We start from the raw sequence: 23,544 nt of genomic DNA, 5'->3' as shown, positions 1-23,544 counted from the left end.
AGAAGCCAACTTGAGGACTACCTACATGAGAAGGAATTAGCTGAAGGCAAAAATCTAGATGTAAATGGCTACAAGAGGGAGATAGAAATACCAAATTCTTTCATTCTCTGGCAAATGGGAGAAGGAGAAACTTTGTCTCCAAACTGGAGGTAGATGGAGTTGAGTTAACATAACAAGATGAGATTGCAGGAGCCTTTGTGGGACATTTTAAATCAATTCTAAGAAGGCCTGTAAGTAGGGGGGTATGGTTAGAAGGATTGAATTGGCCAGATATAGGAGATGATAACAGGAGAATATTGGAGAGAATGTTTGATTTGAAAGAGATTAAGGTGGCTATTTTCTCTATGAATAGAACAAAAGCTCCAGGACCGGATGGTTTCACAATGGCTTTCTACCAAGACTATTGGGATACAGTGAAAGATGAGCTTTTGTTGGTTTTTGAGGAATTTCATAGGAGAGGAGTGGTTAACCCAAGTGTGAATTCCACCTTTCTAGCCTTGATTCCAAAAAAGAAAGATGCATTGCATCCAAAGGATTTCAGGCCAATCAGCTTGGTGAATAGCTTGTACAAGACCCTTGCAAAGGTGTTGTCTCTAAGGTTGAAGGAAGTATTGCCAACTATTATCTCACCAAATCAAGGAACTTTTGTGAGTGCAAGACAAATAATAAATCAAATTCTAATTGCTAATGAGAGTGTGGAGCATTTCAGGAAAGAGGGGAAGAAAGGAGTGGTCTGTAAGTTGGATATGGAAAAAGCCAATGATTTGGTGGAATGGGAATTTTTGAGGAAGGTTATGACCAAATTTAGATTTGGGGCTAGATGGTGCAAATGGATTATGGGGTGTGTTCGTAATTGCCATTACTCGGTACTAATGAATGGGACAATGGTTGACTCCTTCCTGGCCATTAGGGGTGTAAGACAAGGAGATCCCCTATCTCCCTTCCTGTTCACACTAATTGCTGATGTTCTGGGGAAACTAATTTACAGAGCAGATTCTAGGGGCCTTATTAGAGGTTGGAGAGTTGGAAGGGAGGATACCCCCCTAACCCATCTATAGTTTGCAGATGACACAATTCTATTCTGTGAAGGGGGAATATGAGGTATATAAGGAACTTGAAATTAATGATACAACTCTTTGAACAAATGTCAAATTTGAAGGTGAACTTTGAGAAAAGTTGTGTAGTTGGTGTGAATATGGAGGAAGGTGAGGTCAGGGAGACTGCAAAAGTGCTTGGGTGTGAAGTTTCAAAGTGGCCTTTGAATTATTTGGGGTTACCGTTGGGTGACAACCCAAAGAGAGAGAGCTTCTGGAATCTGGTGGTGGAAAGTTTTGAAAAGAAACTTGTCTCTTGGAAAAGGAATTACCTTTCTATGGGTGGGAGGATAACACTGATTAAGGCTACTCTAGCAAATTTACCTATTTATTTCCTTTCAGTGTTCAAGATCCTGGTAAAGGTTGCCAATAGATTGGAAAAGATGATGAGACACTTCCTTTGGGAGACGGGAGAGGAGAAAAGGGATCATAGAGTAGCTTGGGAGGTGGTGACTAGGAGTAAAAATAGTGGTGGTCTGGGGCTCGGGAACATTAGAAACAGGAATTTGGCTCTTCTGGGGAAATGGTTGTGGAGATTCCCACTAGAGAAGGAGACGAGCTAGAGCTAAATGGATGGGATGCTGGAATTCGAGCTAGGACTACGTGTTTCACCTTGGAAAGTCATTCATGAATTGTTACCAATTTTCTCCCCTTTTATCAGGTATGACTTGAACTCTGGTAATGCTATAAAATTTTGGGAACAAACTTGGGTGGGGGATGGTCCCTTAAAGGACCAGTTTCCTTCTTTGTATGCACTCTCTAACCTTAAAAATGAGCCAGTTTCATCCTTCATATCCCCCTCCTCTTCCACTTCTGGGTTTGGGTGGAATTTGGGCTTGAGAAGGATTGTGAGAGACTAAGACCTTGATAGCATCTCGAGTCTTCTTCAACTTCTTGACAATGTTTTCTTAGACCCTGCTAAGGTGGACTCTAGAATTTGGACTCCTACCCCCACTGGTTCTTTCTCCTATGCCTCTTTCTTCAAAGTCTTAAGCCAGTCCACCAGTCCTGTAACCCTCCCTTTTCCTGTTCATGAGGTTTAGTGCAAACCAATCCCTCCTCGGGTTGGTAGTTTTTGCTAGGAAGCCTTTCTGGAAAGATTCAACGCTGGTGATTTGCTCCAAAAGAAGAGACCCAATACTTGTCTGTCCCCTCACTGGTGTGTTCTTTGTAAAGCTGATGGGGAGACCGGTTTTCACCTACTGGTGTCTTGCCAATATGCAAAGTCTATTTGGGAGTGGGCTCTTTCCCTATTTGGGTGTAGCTGGAACCCTCCATCAAACATGCAAAATCTGTTTTCTCCTTTTTTCAGGTGGCACATGAAAAGGGGCAGGATTATGTGGAGAGGATTGAGGGCTGCGGTTTGCTGGTCCTTATGGGAAGAAAGAAATGCTAGGATTTTCTCGAAAGTTGAGAAAAGCACTGAGGAGTTGAGGGCCTTGATCCTTATAAGGGTGGTACAGTGGATGAAATCATTAGAGCTATTCACAGATTATACAATGGATGACATGTTGAGGAATTAGGATGAGATTGATAGAAGTACTCAAACCAAAACAGTGATGAATTTGTCTTGGACTCCCCCCCCCCCCCCCCGTGGGTTCCATAATACTAAACTTTGATGGGAGATGCAGAGGGAATCCTGGACAATCAGGGGTTGGGGGTCTCTTCAGGGATGAGAATGGGGTTGTTTCTGCCATGTTCTCAGGCCCAATTGGAGTGGGTGACTCTCTCCGAGCCGAGATCCATGCGGTTATGGAAGGAATTCAGAAAGCCAGAGAGATGAATATCAAAAAACTTGTAATTGAAGGGGACTCGGAGGTGGTGGTTGGATGGCTAAATAAAGACTACAGTGGCTTATGGAATTACAGTAATACGAGAAGGAAATTTAGATGGTTGGCTCGGGAAATGGAGGTTAAGATTAGTTGGGTTAAAAGATCAGCTAATTCTTTTGCTGATGGGTTAGCTAAACAAGGGGTGGTGAGGGAGTCAATGTTCTGGGCACAGTTGTAATTATTTTTCTGTTTCTCCTTTTCTTTCTCTCTTTCTTTTTCCTTCTTTTGGGGCTCATGGCATAGCTAGAAGATAAAAAAGTTTGGCTTCCTCTTTGTAAGTATCATTGAAAAGTTTTAATGAAATTAATGAAGTGTGTTATTGATCAAAAATAAATAAAACAAGATAAAATTACATATGTGCCCCTGTGGCACTAAACTAAAGAGAAGGCTAACATATTCAACACTCTCAAAGGAAAAATCCCAACCATTGATGTGCTGAGAATGAAAAGTATGGTCATTGTCAACCAATGCTCCCTTTATGGGATGGTTGAGGAAAGCATCCAACATACCCTAGTAAATTACAGCTATTTTTTATCAATAATTGCATCATTTCAATTCATTAATGGATCAAAAAGTGTGCAATAAATAAGAATTACAAGAGAAAAAAGTGTCAGTCAATGAGAGTGCCCAGAATCCTAGTATAGCTTCTCTTATGGCTTATGGTCCCATGTTTTGCAACCTAACCAACGCTATCACAGACTCAAGAGAAAGGGTTGATGCAATGCCAAGTTTGGAATGGGCCCATAACCTATCTTGGGGGTTGGAATTTTAATGGGGAGGCTCATCTTAGAAACCAAAGATGCCAATGAGCTTCTAACGGACAATTCTGATTGGAACCAACACCAGCAAACTAGGATACAATAGTTGATTATCTATTACTCCTAACTCTGGATCAACCCATCTCAGGCCAAAAGGACCCCTGGCTTTTCCTCCTAAAACTCCTAAAACTTAGAGGGTGACCACTCAAATTCAACGTGGTTTAATCATGAGAATGGGCCCAACATAATGTTGTTTATTGCTAATGGAACCTAGGCATCACAATCTACAATAAGAATACCCAAATTCAAAGGAATCTAGGGAATGATGTTAAATAGTTTTGTATGCCCTTAGTTTCAATCAAGAATGATGTACTTTATGAATTTATTGTAAATGAATAAAAGTACATATTTGATTCATGTTCCCTTGGTATATTTCTATGTAATACCCTTAAACTGGACACTTGATGAGACTCGTGTTAGTTTAGAATGTTCACAGCCAGTGGATCGGTCTGTGGAGACCTATCCTGACAAGGCTGACACTGTAGTGCCACCAAGTCGGTTGGGGTGGCCTGTCTCAGCTACCAGGGTGATACCCTAGGCACATACGGTGTAGGATTAATAGAACCTTTGAACCGGACCAGATTTCCAGTATTGCCCTGGACCTTAGAGATAGATGGGCAAAACTGGAAAGTTACACATAACCCCTAGACTCGATTATGATACTACACTAAATGTCGGATTGGGCTGTCTTTGATATACCAATCAGTGAGATCCTTAGCAAGGGTCAAAACCTGGGTATGTTGGGACAATCCGAGAATTCATCTGACTGAGTGATCATAGTGAAAGGATCAACCCCTTTGTCAGACAAAGGTAATGATCGGGGATGCACTCTCTCTGATGGAAACCAAGACTGCCAACAGCTGATTTCAACCGTTGAGATTTGTTTTTGCAAAGTATATTTTATATGAGATATAAAAGTATATATTATGGTTTCTAAAATGTTTGCAAAGTATATTTTATAGTGAAAGGATCAACCCCTTTGTCAGACAAAGGTAATGATCGGGGATGCACTCTCTCTGATGGAAACCAAGACTGCCAACAGCTGATTTCAACCGTTGAGATTTGTTTTTGCAAAGTATATTTTATATGAGATATAAAAGTATATATTATGGTTTCTAAAATGTTTGCAAAAGGTTTTAATTCCCGGGATCCATATAAGTAGAGAGTGCAACACTGTTCCTTGCAGCTGAGGGAGAGGTCCTCTCTTGTCGGGCAGTGTATGATCGTTATGGGCTGAGAGGTTAAGTATAAGACCATTGAGGATAATACCTGATGGGCTAATCTTGCATCTGCCCACAGTCCCTGGGTGTTACAAGGTGGCTTGGCCCAGGGACCACTTAGGGTAAGTGTTGGGCCCATAGAGCCCATAAGATGGGATTTAAGGGGTGCACTGTCCATAACAGTGTATTCGGCCAGGCCTTGCAACAAAGGCTGGGCCGAACCCATGTGGCTGATGTGTAGATCAATGTTTGGGTCCCACGCCATACAAGGAAGCCCAACTGGGCAGCAGTTTGGAAGGCTAATTGAGTACATAACCTTAAATGGGCCTTAAACCCATTTCGAACTGGGCTGATTTGATCAGTCAATTATATGGGGCAAATTCTAAGATAGATTAGCAGATAGGATAGGGTCTTAACCCTATCCACTCAGAGAGTCCAGATCTCTATGTGATTCAGATTTAGAAACCTCCTAATGAGATTAGGAGAAAGCTAATCTAATCTGCAGATAAGATAAGGGTTTATCCCTATCACCTAAAGAGAGATCTTATCCAAATTGGATAAGCAGTTCCTAATTGGATTAGGAGCTGATCTTTTAGGTTAACAAAAGAAGGGGGCGGCAGCCTAAGAAAGATATACATCTGATTCTCTTCAGAGCTAAGAAAAATCACAGAAAGAGATTTCTGCACCCTGCGAATTCTCTCCTGCCGCCTCCTTCCTGCCGCCGCCATTGCCTTTAGTTTGATCTCCAGTTCTTGGGAGAAATCAAGATCTGATCTTGATTCCAATCTTTTAAGAAAAGATTGGTTGGAGCTGTACTCACAAGCCATCCAGTTGATTCTTGTGAAGGGTCAAGTTCTTTTGAAAGAACATTGCTGATTCTGCTCCATTCTGCATTGCGCCATCTTCAGTGGGAGCAGATTTTGGATCCTTCCTTGGGCGTGAACGCCTCCATTGGGAGATATTGATTCTCTGTATCAGGTATATCCTCCCTCCTACTTCTTTTGGTTCTTGATTCAATATTGATCCTTGAAAATATGTTTTCTGAAATAGGGAATTCGATTCCCTGCAAAGATGGGAGAAATTTTTGAAATTCGCCCTATCCGTTCCGCAAGATTTTGGCGTCCATAAGATGGATATCCCATCCCTTCAAATAAAAGGCTAAGGCCATTATGAGAGTCATCATGTCTTAGCAACGACAACGAACAGTATTGTCACAGACATGAATATGGAAAGCAATAGTGTCCTATTTTATATCCTTGTATTATGTTTTTATATCTAGTTTTCGAAGTTGAAGTGTCATTTCTTCGAGAACCCCCTATTTGGTAATGTTGTTCATTCATTCACCTTAATAAAATATCTTCTCAAAAAGCAATTAAAATTATAAAATCATTATTTTTTATGTGAAAATTAAGAATTTAAGACCCTAACATGGAACTGTTTGGGCTTGCCTCAAGGGGCGTGGTCGGGGGTCCAAGGGTGGACCGGCCCATCTGCTAGGTTCAAAAAAAGCAAAAAAGCGTAAAATTTTCAAAAGGCTCACACTTGGGCTAAGGCATAAGGCGCATCAGGTGCACGCCCAATCGCACCAGGCGTGCACCTTTTGAAACTGCTACGCCTAGGACCTAGGCGAGGCGCCTCGCCTATGCACCTAGGTGCGCCTCAAGTATGCCTTTTAAATCACTGGTTGCACTTAATCCTAGACTTGATTATGATACTTCACTAAGTTTAGGACTGAACTGTCTTTGATGTGCCAACCAATGAGATCCATCAAGGGTCAAATATCTAGGCATGTTTGGGCAGTTTGGGATATCACCTGAGTGGGTGATCATAGTAATAGAATCGGCCCCTTTGTTAGACAAAGTGAATATCAAGCTTTACACTCTCTGATGGAAACTAAACTGCCGTCAGTGGATTTTAACTGTATTTGAAATCTGATTTGCAAAATATATTTATATGTAATATTATTATTTTATGAAAAATGTTTGTAAAAGGTTTTAATCTCGAGATCCATCCAAACAGAGAGTGTGACACTGCATTTCACAGTCATGGAAGAGGTCCTTCCCTATGGGCAAGTGTTTCGATGATTATGGGCTGAGAGACTAGGTGCAAGAGACCATTACAGGGTTGATTACCTGATGGGCTTTATCTTACATAAATCCATTATCCTTGAGTCTTCATAGGGTGGCTGAATCCAATGATCATTTATGTGTAATGTTGGGCCCAAACTGAGCCCAAGCTGATTGGGTCAAGAGTTCACTGCCCCTAAGCAGTGGATTCGGCCTAACCTCTACCAAAGGTGGGTCAAACCCTTATGGACTTTTTTGAGACCTTTGTGGGTCCCGCACCATACAATATTCAAGCCAAAGTGGCCATACAACACCTTAGTACGTGAACCATTAGAGAAAATGGGCCTAAGGCCCACTACTAATATGATTATTTAAGCGATTACATGACAACTTGATTTGGGTTGAAAATGGGCATGGATCTAGGTATGGAGCACCCATTCTCTTAAGAAGAGAGTTCTTATCAATTAAGGATAAAGTCCTCATCCAAATTTGATCTAGATCAGCTCTTAATCAGGTTAGGAGAGTGCTCTATATAAGGGACTAAGAGGGGAGGGGTGAATTCACCAATTCTTTCCTCTCTCTTGCTCTTTTTTCTTCATTACCTCCCAGAAGCCCTAATTTGGCCCAGCTGTGATAAGGACTAATTTCCATCAGTCCTCTACTGTGTTTTTGCAAGAAAAAAATCAAAGGATATCAAGTTCACATACCCACTTTGATCCAAGCAAGTTGGAGACCGATTTTGCTGAAACGGTGTTGTTGAATCGGCTTCACGTACACACTTCGCCATCTTCAATTGGAGGCCAATTTTGGGACTGATATTAGGCGTGAGCTACGACTTTGGAAGCTGCACATTGCGGTCTCTGTATCAGGTATGATCAATTTTAATTTGGGTTTCAAACATGGTCCAGTTCAGTGCAAGATCGATCCTGAAATTTCAGATTTCAAAATTACTGAAGAATCGATTCCCTGGTGGGGTTAGAAAAATTTTAAAAATTCAGCCAGCCACTAAACCTAGTTCGGCCATGTCTAATTTGATTTGTAACCCTTCCAATAGGCATTAGCGGAAGACTAAAACCCATAGATACTAAAACAACCACGGATAGTAAACTGGCCTGAAACCCATGTCAGGACTACCATGAAATAAAAGCCTTGATAAGAAATACCAAATGAAGGTTGTTAAATGAACTTGACTCCTACCTTCCATAACATTCTTTAGGTCATGATACCAATAACTAAGCCATCTATGTAGCAGCGTCTTGCCACAATGGCTCATACCTCTCAAAGAGCCCTTAAAAGCAGCAATGTGCTTCGATAAAGCCTTATAAATTCCAAAAGCCCCTCAATAGGCATTCAATATTCTACAACTCGGAAGGACTATACTTCAACCTCATGGACAAACCCAACAAACAAACTACGTTTTCGATTGTGGGAGCAAACTCCCCAAAGGCACTCACAAAAGTGTGTGTGTGGCAACACCACCAAGACACGAAAGGAATTAAACCATAGGTCCCTCACCTTGGCCATTCCAATAAAATAATCAACTGCCCAGATTAGAGAGGAATCAAGAAGGAACTTACAGAATATGGGCGATTACAGAACAAACTTAGCCCACTTGTCGTAGTTGTCACCATCGGCTACATGGAAATGCCAAACAATCTCTTTGTGCAGCGATGGAGAGCGAAAACAAAGAAGCTCCTCACCTTTAATAATGTCATAAGGCACCTCACCAGGAATAGCAAGCGTAGGGGGCACTATGCTTGACCAGCAAACGACTCCTTCACCCTTCTAGCTTGCTCCTCCAGGTTTTCTACATCCAATTGCTAAAAAAATGATAGAAGCACCAGACACCGACTTCGCCATGGATAGAAGAAACAAAAAACCCCAAGAGATTCAAATAGCCAAAATTTGAAACCAATGGATAGAGGGAGCAACTTTTGAAGCCTGTCGCATGTCTTAACCTGCCACACATCCAACCCATATTCAACCCATGATGCCAAGAATAACTTCTAAGGACTGCCATCTCTCTATTTTACAAATAGGGGCCCCTGAAACAACCCGCTTCCAAAATATAAAAATATATAATAATAACAATAAGAAAAGGAATGACACAAATGACAATCAAAATTACCATTAGGGGAAAGGGCAAACAAAGTACGAATAGGAAGCACACCACAACCCAAGGTCATGCCTACTTAAGAATTCACTCCTTTAGTAGGTAAGGTGGCTGAGTGACATGGAACGACCCAAAAATCACCAGTCCAATTCTCACTAGCAAAATCTGGAATAAGTGCTTACTAAAGGAGATGCTATCGCACCATCAACAAGTTAAATAGCCACTAATTACATAGCATGTCATAGGATGCCACAACACCAAATACTAAGACAGAAGGAAGGGGGTTATAGTCAGCATGCTCTGGCACACATGACAATATCACAACCCCAGAAAAGCATGTGGCAAAGCCCTAATTAGCACAAAAGAGGAAACAGATCAACATGATCCTGAACTTTTAGGTATCAACATCATTTTTTTGAAGGATGAAAGGAAATTTCATTAAACTGAAAAACGCAATACATCTCAAAATGTTGGTTGTCTAGTTGACAAACCAACTTCAAAACAGAGATTACAAGAAATAATTTCTTGGAGAAGAACCACCGAGGCAATTCCTCACTAACTTCCTCCTTCCATTCCTTATACCTCTTACAAATCAACTAAGAATCCTCATCTTCCTCCCCCACTCCCTGTCTTCCCCCGCCCCCCAATTACAAATCAACATCAATCATGTCATATAAGAGGAAACTTCCCAATGATGGAATACCTCGTAATCTCTACAGAAGGCAAGGTTATATATAGAGGACCCCATTACTAGGGAGATCATCTTCTTATCCGGAAGGAAACCTTAGTAACCCTTTGAGAACCCAATAAGAAAAAGCCTCCCCTAACACATTAAGCCAAGCAGTCGCCTTCCAAACAGACCTCTCCTTCCCAGCACTAGGCTACACCCTGCTACAAGAAGTAATGTGAGAAAACATACCATCATTTGATCAGTAACTCTTTGAATCTAGAACCAAAGGACTGGGAAAAGTGATAAAAGGCATTAAGGCAAGCACCTACCATGACTTAGCAAAGGCAATGGAGGGTGCACCAAGGCCTATAGAACTAGACACCCACTAGTCTCAAACCAAACCAATAGATTCCTTAATTTCCTTGCAACTTCAAAACTGCTAGCTCATGTGGAAGAATGTTGAGTAGGTGTCTGAGAGGTAGCAACAATAGCATTTCCTTTCTTTCCTATTTTAAACAGCTCAGTCTTCAAGGTAGGATGAAGCTTCCAACACTTATCTCCAATGTGTCTTGACCTCTTATAATAGTCACATAACACCTCTTTAGATTTCCCAGAAGATACACCCTTACCATTTTCTCTTTTCTATCTCATGGTAAACAAGTTTAATGCTCTTCTACCAGAATAGGTATCACAATGATCCTCCTCTCTTCTTCCTAGACAATAGAATGCCAATAAGAAGAATGAGAATATCAGCTTAGAATGTGTTTTTTGGTAAAATCACAACTAGCATTCAGCCCAGCCAGGAGTTCAATTGTTCAAATATGTTACTTAGCCAACACAATACATTCAGCCCAGCCATGAGAAATCAAATATTTGATTTCCCACACTACTTAGCATCAAGTGGATCCCTCAACTCTAGTGCCTCCAAATGACCACTCTCTTCCCAAACAACCCATAATGAGGAGAAATATACAACAATAGACCTCTCTCCCTGCTGTATATTACAAGTCTCCCTCCTAGTTTATAGACTCTAACAATGGCAACATTTTGGGGTTGAGAATAAGTGGCATGACCTCTATCCCGGATCTCCTTGGAAGTTGATAAGAACATGTAATTCCTGGCCATATGCTACTACATAGAACATATTAACCAGGACAGTAAGTTTTACTGTAAGATATCCTAGCTTTCCTTTGCCTTCAATAGACGACTTAGCCAATTAAGACTACTCTAAAAAGTTATTTCCATCCAACATAACTTAGTGATCTGAATGTTAGAACCCTCTCAAATTCCCATAACACTACTGACTACTTGCACCATCTATAAAATCAAAGGGGACAAGCTGATGGTGTCTCAGTTGGTAGGATCTCTGACTAGTTGTAGCAGATACCTTGAATCAAATCCCACTGCCACCAGTTGGGGGTTAAGGGGATGGGGGATGGGCTACCCACCATTGTGTAGCCCCATGAAGCCAAAAGACAAAAATATAGGATCAAAGGGGACAGTCATAAAATACTAAACTCAAAACACCATCTACAATTCACTGACCAAACATAACAGTCCCACAAAGAACTCCTCTTCTGGGACACAAAAAAGGATTCTCTCCTAGTCCTTGGAATCAAAACACTCTGGCAGAAAACACAAAGCAATAAACAGCATTTCAGCCCCTTCAAACATCAATGGAGACTGAAATCATGCTTCCAACATCATCACCAATCGGCAGCATTGTTGTGATAATGTTCTGGAATTTATATCTACTCGAACCAGTCATGATTCAACCAAGAACAACTCAAAAGGACTGATAAAGATAGGAAGCAAAACAGAGGGAAGAAAAAGTTGCCAAATTTTCAAATACGATCAAAAAAAATATAGGAACACTTCCATAGTCTTCAGAAATATGTTACAGATCAAACATAATTGGCCTCTTAACAGATTCTAGGGTTTCTTGTGAGGGGTTACTTGACAGGACATACAGTTGTGGGATGCTTAATGGATGTTGACATCAGCAACACCTTGGAAAGTGTATGAAGATAGATTCAACTTGAAAAAAGCTCTGAATCCAACTTGAGAATTATTCCTTATTAGAATCAAGTTTGAAGAAGAAGAAAAAGAAAGAAGAGAAAATCAGAATAGTTAGCTGAGAGTTATAGTTTCTTCTCGCACCCTAATCAGTATATTTTATAGTTTATACTAAAAAGAGAAATTATATGAATCCCCAGATCCCCTTATTTAGGCATCCCTCAACAAGGCTTATGTAAAAGAACATAAATAGCCCATTGGGAGTAGCACACCACTTCAATAATCCTCTTCCACACCAACATCAGATTCTCAATCAGCACAAACAAATCTAGATGATTCACCAGAACCCCTCAAAATAGATTGCTGCTAAGACATTACCAAACCTTGGAAAGCAGGTGCAGTCCAAGACCTTCAGGTAACTTCATTCCTCAACCAGGGACTGGGTCAAATCAAAGAGCAATTATGGAGATACTAATAAGGTTCACCTTCCCACTAAATGGTACATTATCTCTTCTAAACTGGTGGCCCACTCATCCACAAACATGGCAGAGTGATTACAAATTCTATAACAATATAATACCCAAATCAAACTATGCACAAATGCATCTATTTTGAAGTCCTATTAATATTAATCACAACCTTAAGGCCTCAAAAATACCCACAAACCTCAATTTTTTAGAGCTTTAAGAGTAGGTCCAATCCTTTCCCCAACCAATTATCTAACATGTTCCAATGTAAGATCATGAATGTGAACTCACATTCATGCTTCATGCAAAGCCCAGTTTAAGAGAGGTCTTCCAGGACTCCATTCTTGAAGGATTAACCACTGGACAAATAAAATTCAGAGACCTTGGCCCAATGCATTGTGTAATTTTGCTCATTAAAATCTAAATTTGAAGAAACAGTGTTGCAATGGCTCCATTTGCATAGATTATGCATCGACCTTCACAGAGACCATAGTTGACTAGCAACATCTTCAACAAGGATAAAAATACATCCTACAATACACAGATTCCAGGCTTTACTTTCCTCAACAAAAAAAAGAGCATCTAAATCAAACGATTCAACCCCCATCCCAGCATTCAAGAGTTGATACTTCAGAAAATACCATTTTGAAGATCGCCATGCTCTTTCATACCATCCAAAACAACAAAAAACACAGTAATCTAAATAAGTAATTAAGTAGGCTGTGAACTCCTTAATTGCTGAATGACAAGTTGGGTTCACTATTTTAACCATAAATTATATGGCCATTTTATTCATTAAAAGGCAAATCAATAAACAATTTCAATCAAACAAAAGTTAACTAGTGACACTTAAACCTGAAGGTGCAAGCTAGCTTGCTGGTAAGGTCTCTTTTATGAGAGCTGTCAGCCTTCTGCACTGAAATTTGGAAATGGCTTGCATTTGCTATATTTTTGGTGTTTTTTATTGATAGGCAAGGATACTTCAACGAGTCAACTACTAAATATTTGGAGTTTGGACAATCTTGGGGTGACACCAATAGGCATCAACATACAGATCCATATTAATATTTGAGAGTGGACAATTATATTTTATTTTGCACTCCACTTGTGTGAAAGTCATATAAAATCAGCACACCCATTTTCTTCCTTGTAGTAGTATTTCATGCCCTGGACTCATTTCTTCTACATGGGTTAATGATGCTTGTTGTAAACAGTTTAGCTCTCTTAATGTTTCTAGTGTAAGATGGAAAACAAAAGTTCCTGATTTTTTTTCGTTTCTTGCCTTACAAAATGCCAAAACTGTGTAGCAAAAAAGAATATGCCACTTAAGATAAGGGAAAAATAAATTGATATTCACCATATCAATCAAAGGATAGTGATTAAGTATTATAGTCATGGCTTTGTTTGAAAAAAACAACATTCCAAATTTATACATCAGACAGTTCTGAACTACAATAGATTGGCACTAAGAGATGACAAGCTGTGAGTTAAACATTTACAAAGTTTATTTATCCATTGTTTCTTGGAAGAAATTGATGGTAAATAAGAAAGGAAGAAGAGAGAAATAGATGATTGGGAGTTAAAAAGTAAGACTGGTGGCACCATCTCTTCTATTTATATTAGGGTGACCCAACTAATAAAATAAAAAAGAGTACAATGACAAAAAGGCCTTGTAACTATAAGTACAAGTACTGTTAGCACTTCCCCTCAAGTTAGGGCATAGATGTCAATCATGCCCAACTTGTCACACAACTATGCCAAAAGTGATGTAAACCCTTTGTGAAGATATTTGCAAGTTGCTCTTCAGAACTAACCTAAGGGGTGCATACTTAGCAATTCACAAGCTTCTCCTTGAAAAAGTGTTTGCCCACTTCAATGTGTTTAGTTCTATCATGGAGGACAAGGTTAGCTGTAATATTAATAGCAGCCTTATTGTCACAATACAATGACATGGGTCTATCAACTGCAAATCCCAACTCATTCAACAAATTCTTTATCCACAATATTTCAGCAACTCCATGAGATATAGTTATGTATTTTGCTTCTGCAGTGGCCTAGCCACCACACTTTGTATCTTACTTCTCCATGTGATTAGGTTTCCTCCCACAAAGGTGTAATATCCACCGGTGGATTTCCTGTCATCTATGACCCAACCCAATCAACATCTATATACACTTCCACTTTTAAATGTCCATGCTTCTGGATTAACAAACCAGCCCCTAGAAACTTCTTGAGATACCTAAGAATGCTCATGTAAATGGCCTTAGGGGCATGCATGAACTAACTAAGAACAATCATGGTCATAGACAAATACAAAATTCTTCCCACAAATCTCTAAAATTGTTTCACATCCTCTGTCTCCATGATAGAAACCCAACTCGTGATTTGGATCAATAGGAGAATCAACTAGCTTTACTCTTAGTTTATCTATGTCCTACAACAAATTTAATTTAGGATGTATTTCCATTGAGAATGAAGATCCCCTTTTGTGAGTGGACAACTTCAATTCTAAGAAAATACCTCAAGGTAACTAGATCTTTCACTTCAAACTGAGTGTCTAAGAACTTCTCCAACTTTTGAATTTCACTTGTCCAATCTCCAATGACTACAACGTCATCAATATACACTATCAAGGTTGTAATTTTACCTTCGCCCCTCTTCACAATTAGTGTATGGTTGGACTAGAACTACTTAAAACCAGTTTGTTGCACAACTAGATGGAACCTATTAAACCAAGCCTTTGGCAATTGTTTTAGGCCATACAAGGATATTTTTAGTTTGCACACTTTCTACTCCCTGCCTTTAGCACAAAAACCAAGAGGTTGAACCGTATACACCTCTTCTTCTATATTACCATTTAAGAAAGCATTCTTGATATCTAACTAGTTAAGGTCCTAGTCAAAACTAGCTATCAATGAGAGGACTCTAATGGAATTCATCTTGGCTACTGGGGCAAATGTCAGTATATAATCCACTCACTCTATACACTTGTGTGAAACCTGTTGACAGTTGTTTGTGTATTCAGGTTTAGTACCACAAGGGTACTGTTGTAATTTCTCTTATGTTTATATTGTACGACTGGACTAGTATAAATAATAATTTCTTTCATTCGCCCCCTAAGTTCTGGAGGGCTTTCAGTCACTCGACTCAACTCTCTTCTCTCTTTTCCTCTCCTCTCTTCTCTTGCTCTTGCTCAACATGGTATCAGAGCAAGTCGTCCAGGCCTGAAGGGTGATGTCAAGCTAACTGCTATTGCATCCAGTGCTGTCTCCAATCAAACTCCTAATCTGGTGAAATCAGTTCGACCCAGAAGTTACAGAGTCTTTTCATCTTCCAGCCCAGAAGTTGCACCTCTTGTCTGCTCGACTGTAGAGAGAATATTGTTTGAGGTTTGTAGAGGGTGTTCTGTCTTCAGAAAGGGTAACATCTGAAACTAAAAGAAGTATTGGTCATCTTCTGTTCGGCTGCCTATTGTTTGAGGTTCGTAGAAGGAGTTCTGGTTTACAGGGAGACTATCATCTGAAACTAAAAGAGGTACTATCATCCTTGTCTGTTCGGCTGCCTATTGTTTGATGAACTGTTCGGTTGCCCTACTGTTGTTTGTTTGGCTGCCTATTGTTAAGTGCCTGTTCGGCTGCCCTACTGTATTCCTTAACACAGTAACTGTATTCAACCTTTTTTTTTATTTGTATTGTGGACTGTTGATTGTTTGTTCAGCCGATTGATTGTCTGCTCAATATTAATCTTATTGATTGACTGTTCGGCTACCCTGTTGATCTCCTCGACTGGTTAGCTATCAGGCCTACTAATTAGGTCATTCAGACCTGTTCTTGTACTGCAACAGCAGTGTTCAGACTTGTTTCAGCGAAATCGTAGGTCAGAAGGACCTGTTTCAGTACTGCAACAGCAGTGTTCAGTTTTTTGTTTTGTTCTCAGTGAAGCTGTAGGTCAGAAGGACCTATTCTTGTACTGCAACAGCAATGTTCTATTTTTTGTTCTCAGTGAAACTGTAGGTCAGAAGGACCTGTTCTTGTACAAACAACAACGGTGTTCATTTTTTTTTGCTCTTAGTGAAACCGGAGGTCAAAAGGACCTATTTCTGCAATAGCCTTGTACGGCTGTACTTTTTTGGTTGCTCCTTCATTTTTTATTCTGATATCATGGGCAGTGAAGACTCAGCCACATCTGGAGTCTCCTCAATGCTGAATGGAATGGGTGGGGGTGACCTATCCTTTCCTATGGCTGTTGTCCCTCTTGATGGTTTAAATTACCCGAAGTGGTCAAAAGGGATCAAATTATACATCACTGCAAGGGGGAAGATAGGCTATATCAATGGGAGGTTAAAAGAACCATCCTCTGGGAGTGCTGAATATGATAAATGGAATCAGGAGAATAGTATTGTCATGTCCTGGCTCTTGGTTTCCATGCAACCTCAATTAAGGAAGAATTTCATGTGGGCTGAAACTGCAAATGAAATCTGGGAACAAGCAAAGTCTACATATTCAGAATTGCGACACTATGCCAAAATTTATCAATTGCAGGCAGCATCTTCTACTTGTAGACAGGGGGAGAGGCAGCATCTTCTACTTGTACTTCTACTTGCGACACTATGCAAACACCCTTTGCTGGTCAAGGAACTCTCTCTCTTCCTCTTGGTTTTACCCTTTCTGATGTCCTTCATGTTCCAAAATTTCCCATTAATTTGTTCTCTGTTAGTAGTGTTACTAATTCCTTGAATTGCTCAGTGATTTTTTTCCCTTCCCATTGTGTGATTCAGGATCTGGCCTCGGGGAGGACGATTGGTAGGGGTCGTATGGCTGATGGACTTTACATGCTGGAGAATAAGGCTGGTCTTCATGTTACAGAATCTATGAGTCAGTTTATGAGTCAGTCCTGTAAGAAAAAGGTCTATTTATGGCATTGTCGTCTTGGTCATCTGTCTTTTGAGTCTTTGATGTTGTATTCCCAGAACTGTTTAAGTCAATGTCTGTTTCTGATTTTTCTTGTCAAACGTGTCAGTTAAGTAAGCATTGTAGAACTCATTTTCTTCAAAGAAATAGTAAATCTGAATCTCCGTTTCACATTGTTCATTCTGATGTATGGGGCCCTGTTACTTTACCATCTGAGAGTGGCTACAAGTATTTCATTACCCTCATTGATGATTATTCTAGATATACATCGGTATACCCGATGCGAACTAGGGAAGAAGTACCAAAAATCATTCAAGATTTCCAGCGGATGATCTTCACTCAATTTCAAACTGAAATCCAAATTTTTCAATCAGACAATGCAAAACAATTTTTTCATAGTGACCTCACAGAGTTTTTTGCTTCGCATGGTTCCCTTCACCGTAGCTCTTATGCCCGCACACCACAACAAAATGGTGTGGCCGAACGGAAAAACCGGCATCTCCTTGAAGTGGCTCAGGGTTTACTTCTTCATATGAATGTTCCCAAACAGTTTTGGTTTGAAGTTGTTCTTTGTTCCACTTACCTTATAAACCGTATGCCCTCTCGTCGGTTAGAGTACAAAGCCCCACATCAACTTCTCTTTCCTAAGGCTCCTCTTCTTTCTATTCCTCCTCGTGTCTTTAGTTGTCGGTGTTTTGTCCAAAATCTGTCTCCCACCGTGGGAAATTGGATTCTCGTGCTATCCCTTGTATATTTCTTGGTTACTCCTTCACTCAAAAGGGATACCGTTGTTTTGATCATGTTTCTCGTAAATTCTATGTCTCCATGGATGTTTCTTTCTTTGAAGATGAGTCTTTCTATCCTGTTTCTCCTCAGGGGGAGTGTAGGCATGAGGAGAAACTGGTTCAGCTTCCCCCTCTCCCTGACCCTCCGCCTTTTCATGTTTTTTCTCGTCGTCGCAAAGGCCAACCAAATTCAAGAGCTGTAGAGAATCCGGAAGCTGTTCCTCTAGTGCCACCAGACTCCTCGGGGGAGGATCATACTCACTTAGGTATTTTGGCTCCCGATGATGTCCTCGAATCTATTGAAAATGATTCCTCTACTGCTAATGATCTTGACCACCCTATTGCTCACAGGAAGGGTGTTAGATTGTGCACCACTAAACATCCCATTTCCAACTTTGTCTCCTATGAGAACATTTCACCCTCATTCTGTGCTTTCCTTACCTCTATTGACAGTGTCCCTATCCCTAAGAATGTGGCAGAAGCTCTTTCAGTTCCTGAGTGGACAAATGCCATGAGGGAAGAAATTAATGCCCTTCACAAAAATGGCACATGGGAACTTGTTGATCTTCCTAAGGGAAAGGTTCCAATTGGATGTAAATGGGTGTTCACAGTCAAGCATAAGGCTAATGGAACAGTGAAAAGGTATAAAGCTCGCTTAGTGGCAAAGGGATTTACTCAAGTGTATGGAGTTGATTATGCAGAAACTTTTGCCCCCGTTGCCAAGATGAATTCCATTAGAGTCCTTTTCTCTCTTGCGGCTAATCTGGATTGGGTTTTACACCAGCTTGACATCAAGAATGCATTCTTGAATGGTGGCCTTGAAGAGGAAGTGTACATGATTCAACCTCCTGGTTTTCTAGCTCAAGGCAATGAACAGAAAGTGTGCAAGTTGAAGAAGTCCTTATACGGGCTGAAACAATCACCAAGAGCTTGGTTCAGTAGATTCCATGTGGCAGTTCAATAGAAAGGATACAGGCAATGTCAATCAGATCACACACTGTTTGTGAAAAGAGGAAAAGGTAAAATTGCTGCTCTAATTGTATATGTGGATGACATAATTGTTACTGGTGACTGGGAGGATGAAATTCAGAGATTGAAATTTTTTCTTGCCACTCAATTTGAAGTGAAGGATCTAGGACCTGCCAGATACTTCCTTGGAATTGAAGTCACCCGATCAAAGAAGGGTATCTTCATTTCTCAAAGGAAATGTCCTAGATTTACTTCAGGACACTGGGAAGATGGGGGTGAAGCCAGTTGACTCTCCCATTGACCCCAACCATAAATTAGGTGACAATTGTGGTGAACATTTCAAGGATGTGAAACAGTTTCAGAGGCTTGTAGGGAGATTGTTATACCTTTCTATGACTCGCCCAGACATTGCATATGCTGTTGGTGTCCTCAGTCAGTTCATGCATGCTCCTAGGTCTTCCCATCTTGAAGCAGCAGAGAGAATCCTCCGATATCTAAAGAAGTATCCAGGTAGTAGTTTGTTATTTCAAAAGCACGAACATTTGAAAGTTGAAGTTTATACAGATGCAGATTGGGTTGGATCCCAAAGTGACAGAAAGTCTACCAGTGGCTACTGCACCTATATAGGAGGGAGCCTTGTTACATGGAGGAGTAAAAAGCAAAATGTGGTGGCTAGATCCAGTGTTGAAGCTGAATATCGTGCTATGGCCCACAAGGTTGCTGAAGGCATGTGGATAAAGAATTTGTTGGGGGAGTTGGGTTTCACAGTGGCCAAACCTATAACTCTATTTTGTGATAACAAAGCAGCTATAAGCATTGCTGCCAATCCGGTGCTACATGATAGAACAAAGCACATCGAAGTTGACAAGCATTTAATCAGAGAGAGTTATCACAGGCGAAGTGTGTACCCCCTATGTCACTTCTGAGAACCAGCTTGCAGACATCTTTACAAAGGGTTTAAACCTTTCCAGACATCATGATCTTTGTGACAAGTTGGGCATGATTGATATCTATGCTCCAACTTGAGGGGGAGTGTTGACAGTTGTTTGTGTATTCAGGTTTAGTACCACAAGGGTACTGTTGTAATTTCTCTTCTATTTATATTGTTCGACTGGACTAGTATAAATAATAATTTCTTTCATTCGCCCCCTAAGTTCTGGAGGGCTTTCAGTCACTCGACTCACCTCTCTTCTCTCTTCTCCTCTCCTCTCTTCTCTTGCTCTTGCTCAACAAAACCCTTTGCCACCAACTGGGCTTTATACCTTTCCATTATGCCAACAACCATGTGTTTCACTGTAAATACCCACTTACATCCTAATGGTTCTTATCCTTCAAGAAGGTCCACCAATCCCCATGTACCATTTTTATATAAAGCACTTATTTATTCATTCATTGCATCTATCCATTCAAGTACCAACAAGGCCTCTACCACATTCCTAGGAATAGGAACATTGTCAATAGAAGAAAGAGAGGCATGGAAAGAAGGTGAGATGTTACCATAGGAAGAAAAATAGGAAATGGGATGCTTAGTGGTACAGGACTTGACACCCTTTTTTTTGCAATAGGAATGTCAAGATCATCCACGGTAAAAGCATCTACATCAATGGGGTTAGGCATATCAATAGGAATAATGTACCGAGCTAAGAAGGATGTGCCCCTAGAGAATACAATGATGTTAGTGGTACAACTTAAAGTTGCTCTACGACTCTTGAACTCGGCTGGCCCTTATAGTGACAAAGGAAAAAATGGAATGGTGAGAGTTGTTTCACTATGTCTCAACAAGCTAGAAAGGAGGGGGATATAGTGGAGATTAAGAGCTTGGCCGACAGGGGTGTTAGAATAAGCAAGAGCTTAGGGTTATTTTTTGGGGTGGAGAGGAATTCATGAGCTTTCGAAACATTTGAAAAGAGCAAAAGGGAAGAGAGAATGAAGAAGAATTTGATAGGGGAAGGAGGAAATGCATGGTAGAAGGAAGAAGGAGAAGGTCACTGTGAAGATTGCAAAGGGGGCTAGGATCATACTGATCATGATGTTGTCTGAATCCCTAGCAATAGCGATGAGGCCCATGTTTGATGTGATCAATCTATGGTGGAAGTTGGAGCTGTGACATTGAAGGAAAATGTTCGTACGTCGTCTCCGGTTTCTATTTCTGGTGCAAAAGGAATTTGGAATTTTGGCTAATGTTTCTATCGAGATCCATAAAGAAGGAAAGATTGGGCTGAAAGAGAGGGAGAAGGACTCAAGAGGGGTTGTTGTTGCTGATTCAGGACTCAGGAGGCAAATCAGGGTTTGGCAATGGAGGAAATGTTGACCTTGGCACGGTCTGTTGAGCCCTGCCTCAAGCCAAAGGTGATGATGCTGAGCACCGGCTATTTGAGATGGTGATTGGAAGGTTAGGTGTGAATTCGGGGAGGAAAGAGGAGGCTGAGAAAAATATGGGTGTAGCTGAAGAAGTGACCTCCAAAAAATCTCTTGGAGTCAATGGAGTGAGATATTCACATACTATTCACATCACCAAAGTTTTCTCTCAGTTGAAACCTGGGTTGGTAGGGACTGGTCCCATAAGGAACTACAAGAGGGTGTATAAGAGAAGAGGGAGTAAGAATGTTTTATCGACAAGCGAAGCAGTTGTTAAGGAGGACTCTCAGGTTGTCTCCTATATGGGTAATCAGGTGGGGACTCTTCTGCATGAAGAAACTATGGAAATTGGATCTGCTTCTATTGTGAGAGTTCCTGATAAGAGCTCTGAAAAAAAGGTGGAGAGACCTGGAAGTATTTCCATTGAGAAAGCTGCTGAAAAAGATGTAGAGATTGGTAAAAGCCTTGGCTTGTTCTTCTGGGGCAGTAAAGGAGTTTGCCAGGAAAGCCTTTGAAGAGTTTGGGAGGAGGAAGAGGGAAGAAAGCCTAAAGGTTTAATTGGATGAGGAGAGATGTCAGATGAAGATGACGATGGGCAGGAGGAAGTGTTGGAAGGGGAAGATTAGGGTCCTGATTTCGCTAGGTTCTATATGCTTGCGATGCAGGTGGGAGAATGTGGAGATGGCTCAGGGTCTAGTCCTATAGGTGTTTTCATCTTTATTATGCTAGAATTCTGTAGTATGCTGTTGATTTGTATCAGTCTGTGTCTCAGTTTTGTTTCTCCTCTCGGGTGATAACTTATCACCTTCCTCTTGTATTCTCTTTTGGTTTTTCTAATGGAATTCTTATTTACTTTTCAAAAAAAAAAAAAAGTTAAGGTATGGAACGAGGACGACGACGGGTATGACGAGACCTTTGAAGCTGAAGGCTAGCTGCTTTTGTATGGGGGTCTCTAGTTTTCATTATGATTGTTTGTGTCTTTGTGGTCCTTGTCCTTCTGTAGTTGGATTGGGTGTTCCAAATTGCTATTACAAAAAGATGCAATTTGGATTTTCAACCCAGCCCTCTTCTTATCATAACAAAGAAAAAAAAAACATGAAATTTGGGAGGGAACCGCTATACCCAAAACCTTTCAAATCAGAAACGTGGTGTCTCCATCCAAAACTAGACTTTTGTAAAAGGACAAAACAAAGAATTTCTTTGAATTACTCCAATGCCATATCCTTTTATCTGGGTAATTACCATTTATCTTTGCATCATCTAGGACCTACAGTAATTCGAATACAGATTTACTTTCCAATCATTAGGATTTCTCCTGAAAACAGGATTCTAACCAATAGAACCATTCTGCTCATCGTAATATTCCTTCATAGAAGCAACCTTGCTTAGAACCTAGTCCAAAAGAGCAGAGAACACATCCTTGACGGACCTTTATAAACCCCATCTATCCTCCCAGAAGCTAATCCTAGCTCCATTCCCTGCCTCAAAGCTGATACCCCTGCAAAATTGTCGGTACCTTCTCTAATCCTTTCACAGTGAGCATCCAAAGGAGTTATTTGCCCAACCAGGACCCCAATCTCTATTATTGGATCCATACTTGTCTGCAATCATTTTCTCCAATAAAATATTGCGATCTTTGGCATATCTCCAAAACCATTTTCCTAGTAAAGCCACAATGACTTCATGAATGTTCCTTACCCCAAACCCCCTTCCTCCCATGGAGCACAAACTCTTCTCCAATTTACTAGGTGAAATTTAAACTCCTCCCTCCAACCTTTCCATAAAAAGCTTCACATTTTCTTCTTAATTGCTCTTGCAGTGCTAGTCAAAATTGGTTTTATGGAGAGCAAATAAGTAGGAAAACAAGAAAGCACATTTCTAATCAGCAGTTCAGCACCAATTCCCCCTTCAGATAAATACTTCGACTTCCACCCTCTTTATAATGGGGTTCCAAATTGCTTTTGAGGTATATTTTTCCCTAAAAGGCAACCACAAATATTTAGATGGCAAAATCCACATTTTACAACCCATTTTGTCATCCAATAGAGCAAGATTAGCCACTTCACCTGCTGCAATATTCACTTTTGTGCATGTTAATATGCAACCCAGTTACTGGTTCAAACCACACAAGGATTCCTTTTAGATTTGGCACTTGGTGAGTTGAAGCACTGCAAATGTTAGATCATTATTCATATTTCCTGAGATGAAGAAAAGCAGTGAACAGCC

General features: G+C 40.5%; 2 protein-coding genes across 2 annotated transcripts in view; one reads left to right on the top strand and one right to left on the bottom strand.

The window, feature by feature from the left end:
- Positions 1-2,617, top strand: part of LOC104598390 (uncharacterized) — a 3,626-nt gene extending 1,009 nt beyond the window's left edge. The window contains exons 2-6 of the mRNA XM_010260424.1: positions 1-46; positions 190-791; positions 1,160-1,620; positions 1,756-1,842; positions 2,407-2,617. The exon at positions 1-46 is cut by the window's left edge and continues 502 nt beyond it. Coding sequence (XP_010258726.1) covers positions 1-46; positions 190-791; positions 1,160-1,620; positions 1,756-1,842; positions 2,407-2,617 — 1,407 coding nt within the window. The remainder of the gene's footprint in view (positions 47-189; positions 792-1,159; positions 1,621-1,755; positions 1,843-2,406) is intronic.
- Positions 1-23,544, bottom strand: part of LOC104598360 (uncharacterized) — a 37,797-nt gene that overhangs the window by 11,578 nt on the left and 2,675 nt on the right. Inside the window, exon 2 of the mRNA XM_010260392.3 lies at positions 1-23,544. This exon is cut by the window's left edge and continues 11,578 nt beyond it. The gene's annotated coding sequence lies outside the window, so the exon portion shown is untranslated.

Source organism: Nelumbo nucifera, chromosome 7 (genome assembly GCF_055504915.1).
Source record: "Nelumbo nucifera cultivar China Antique chromosome 7, China Antique-T2T, whole genome shotgun sequence".
In the NCBI taxonomy this organism is placed as follows: Eukaryota; Viridiplantae; Streptophyta; class Magnoliopsida; order Proteales; family Nelumbonaceae; genus Nelumbo; species Nelumbo nucifera.
This window is presented reverse-complemented; position numbering and strand designations above follow the sequence as displayed.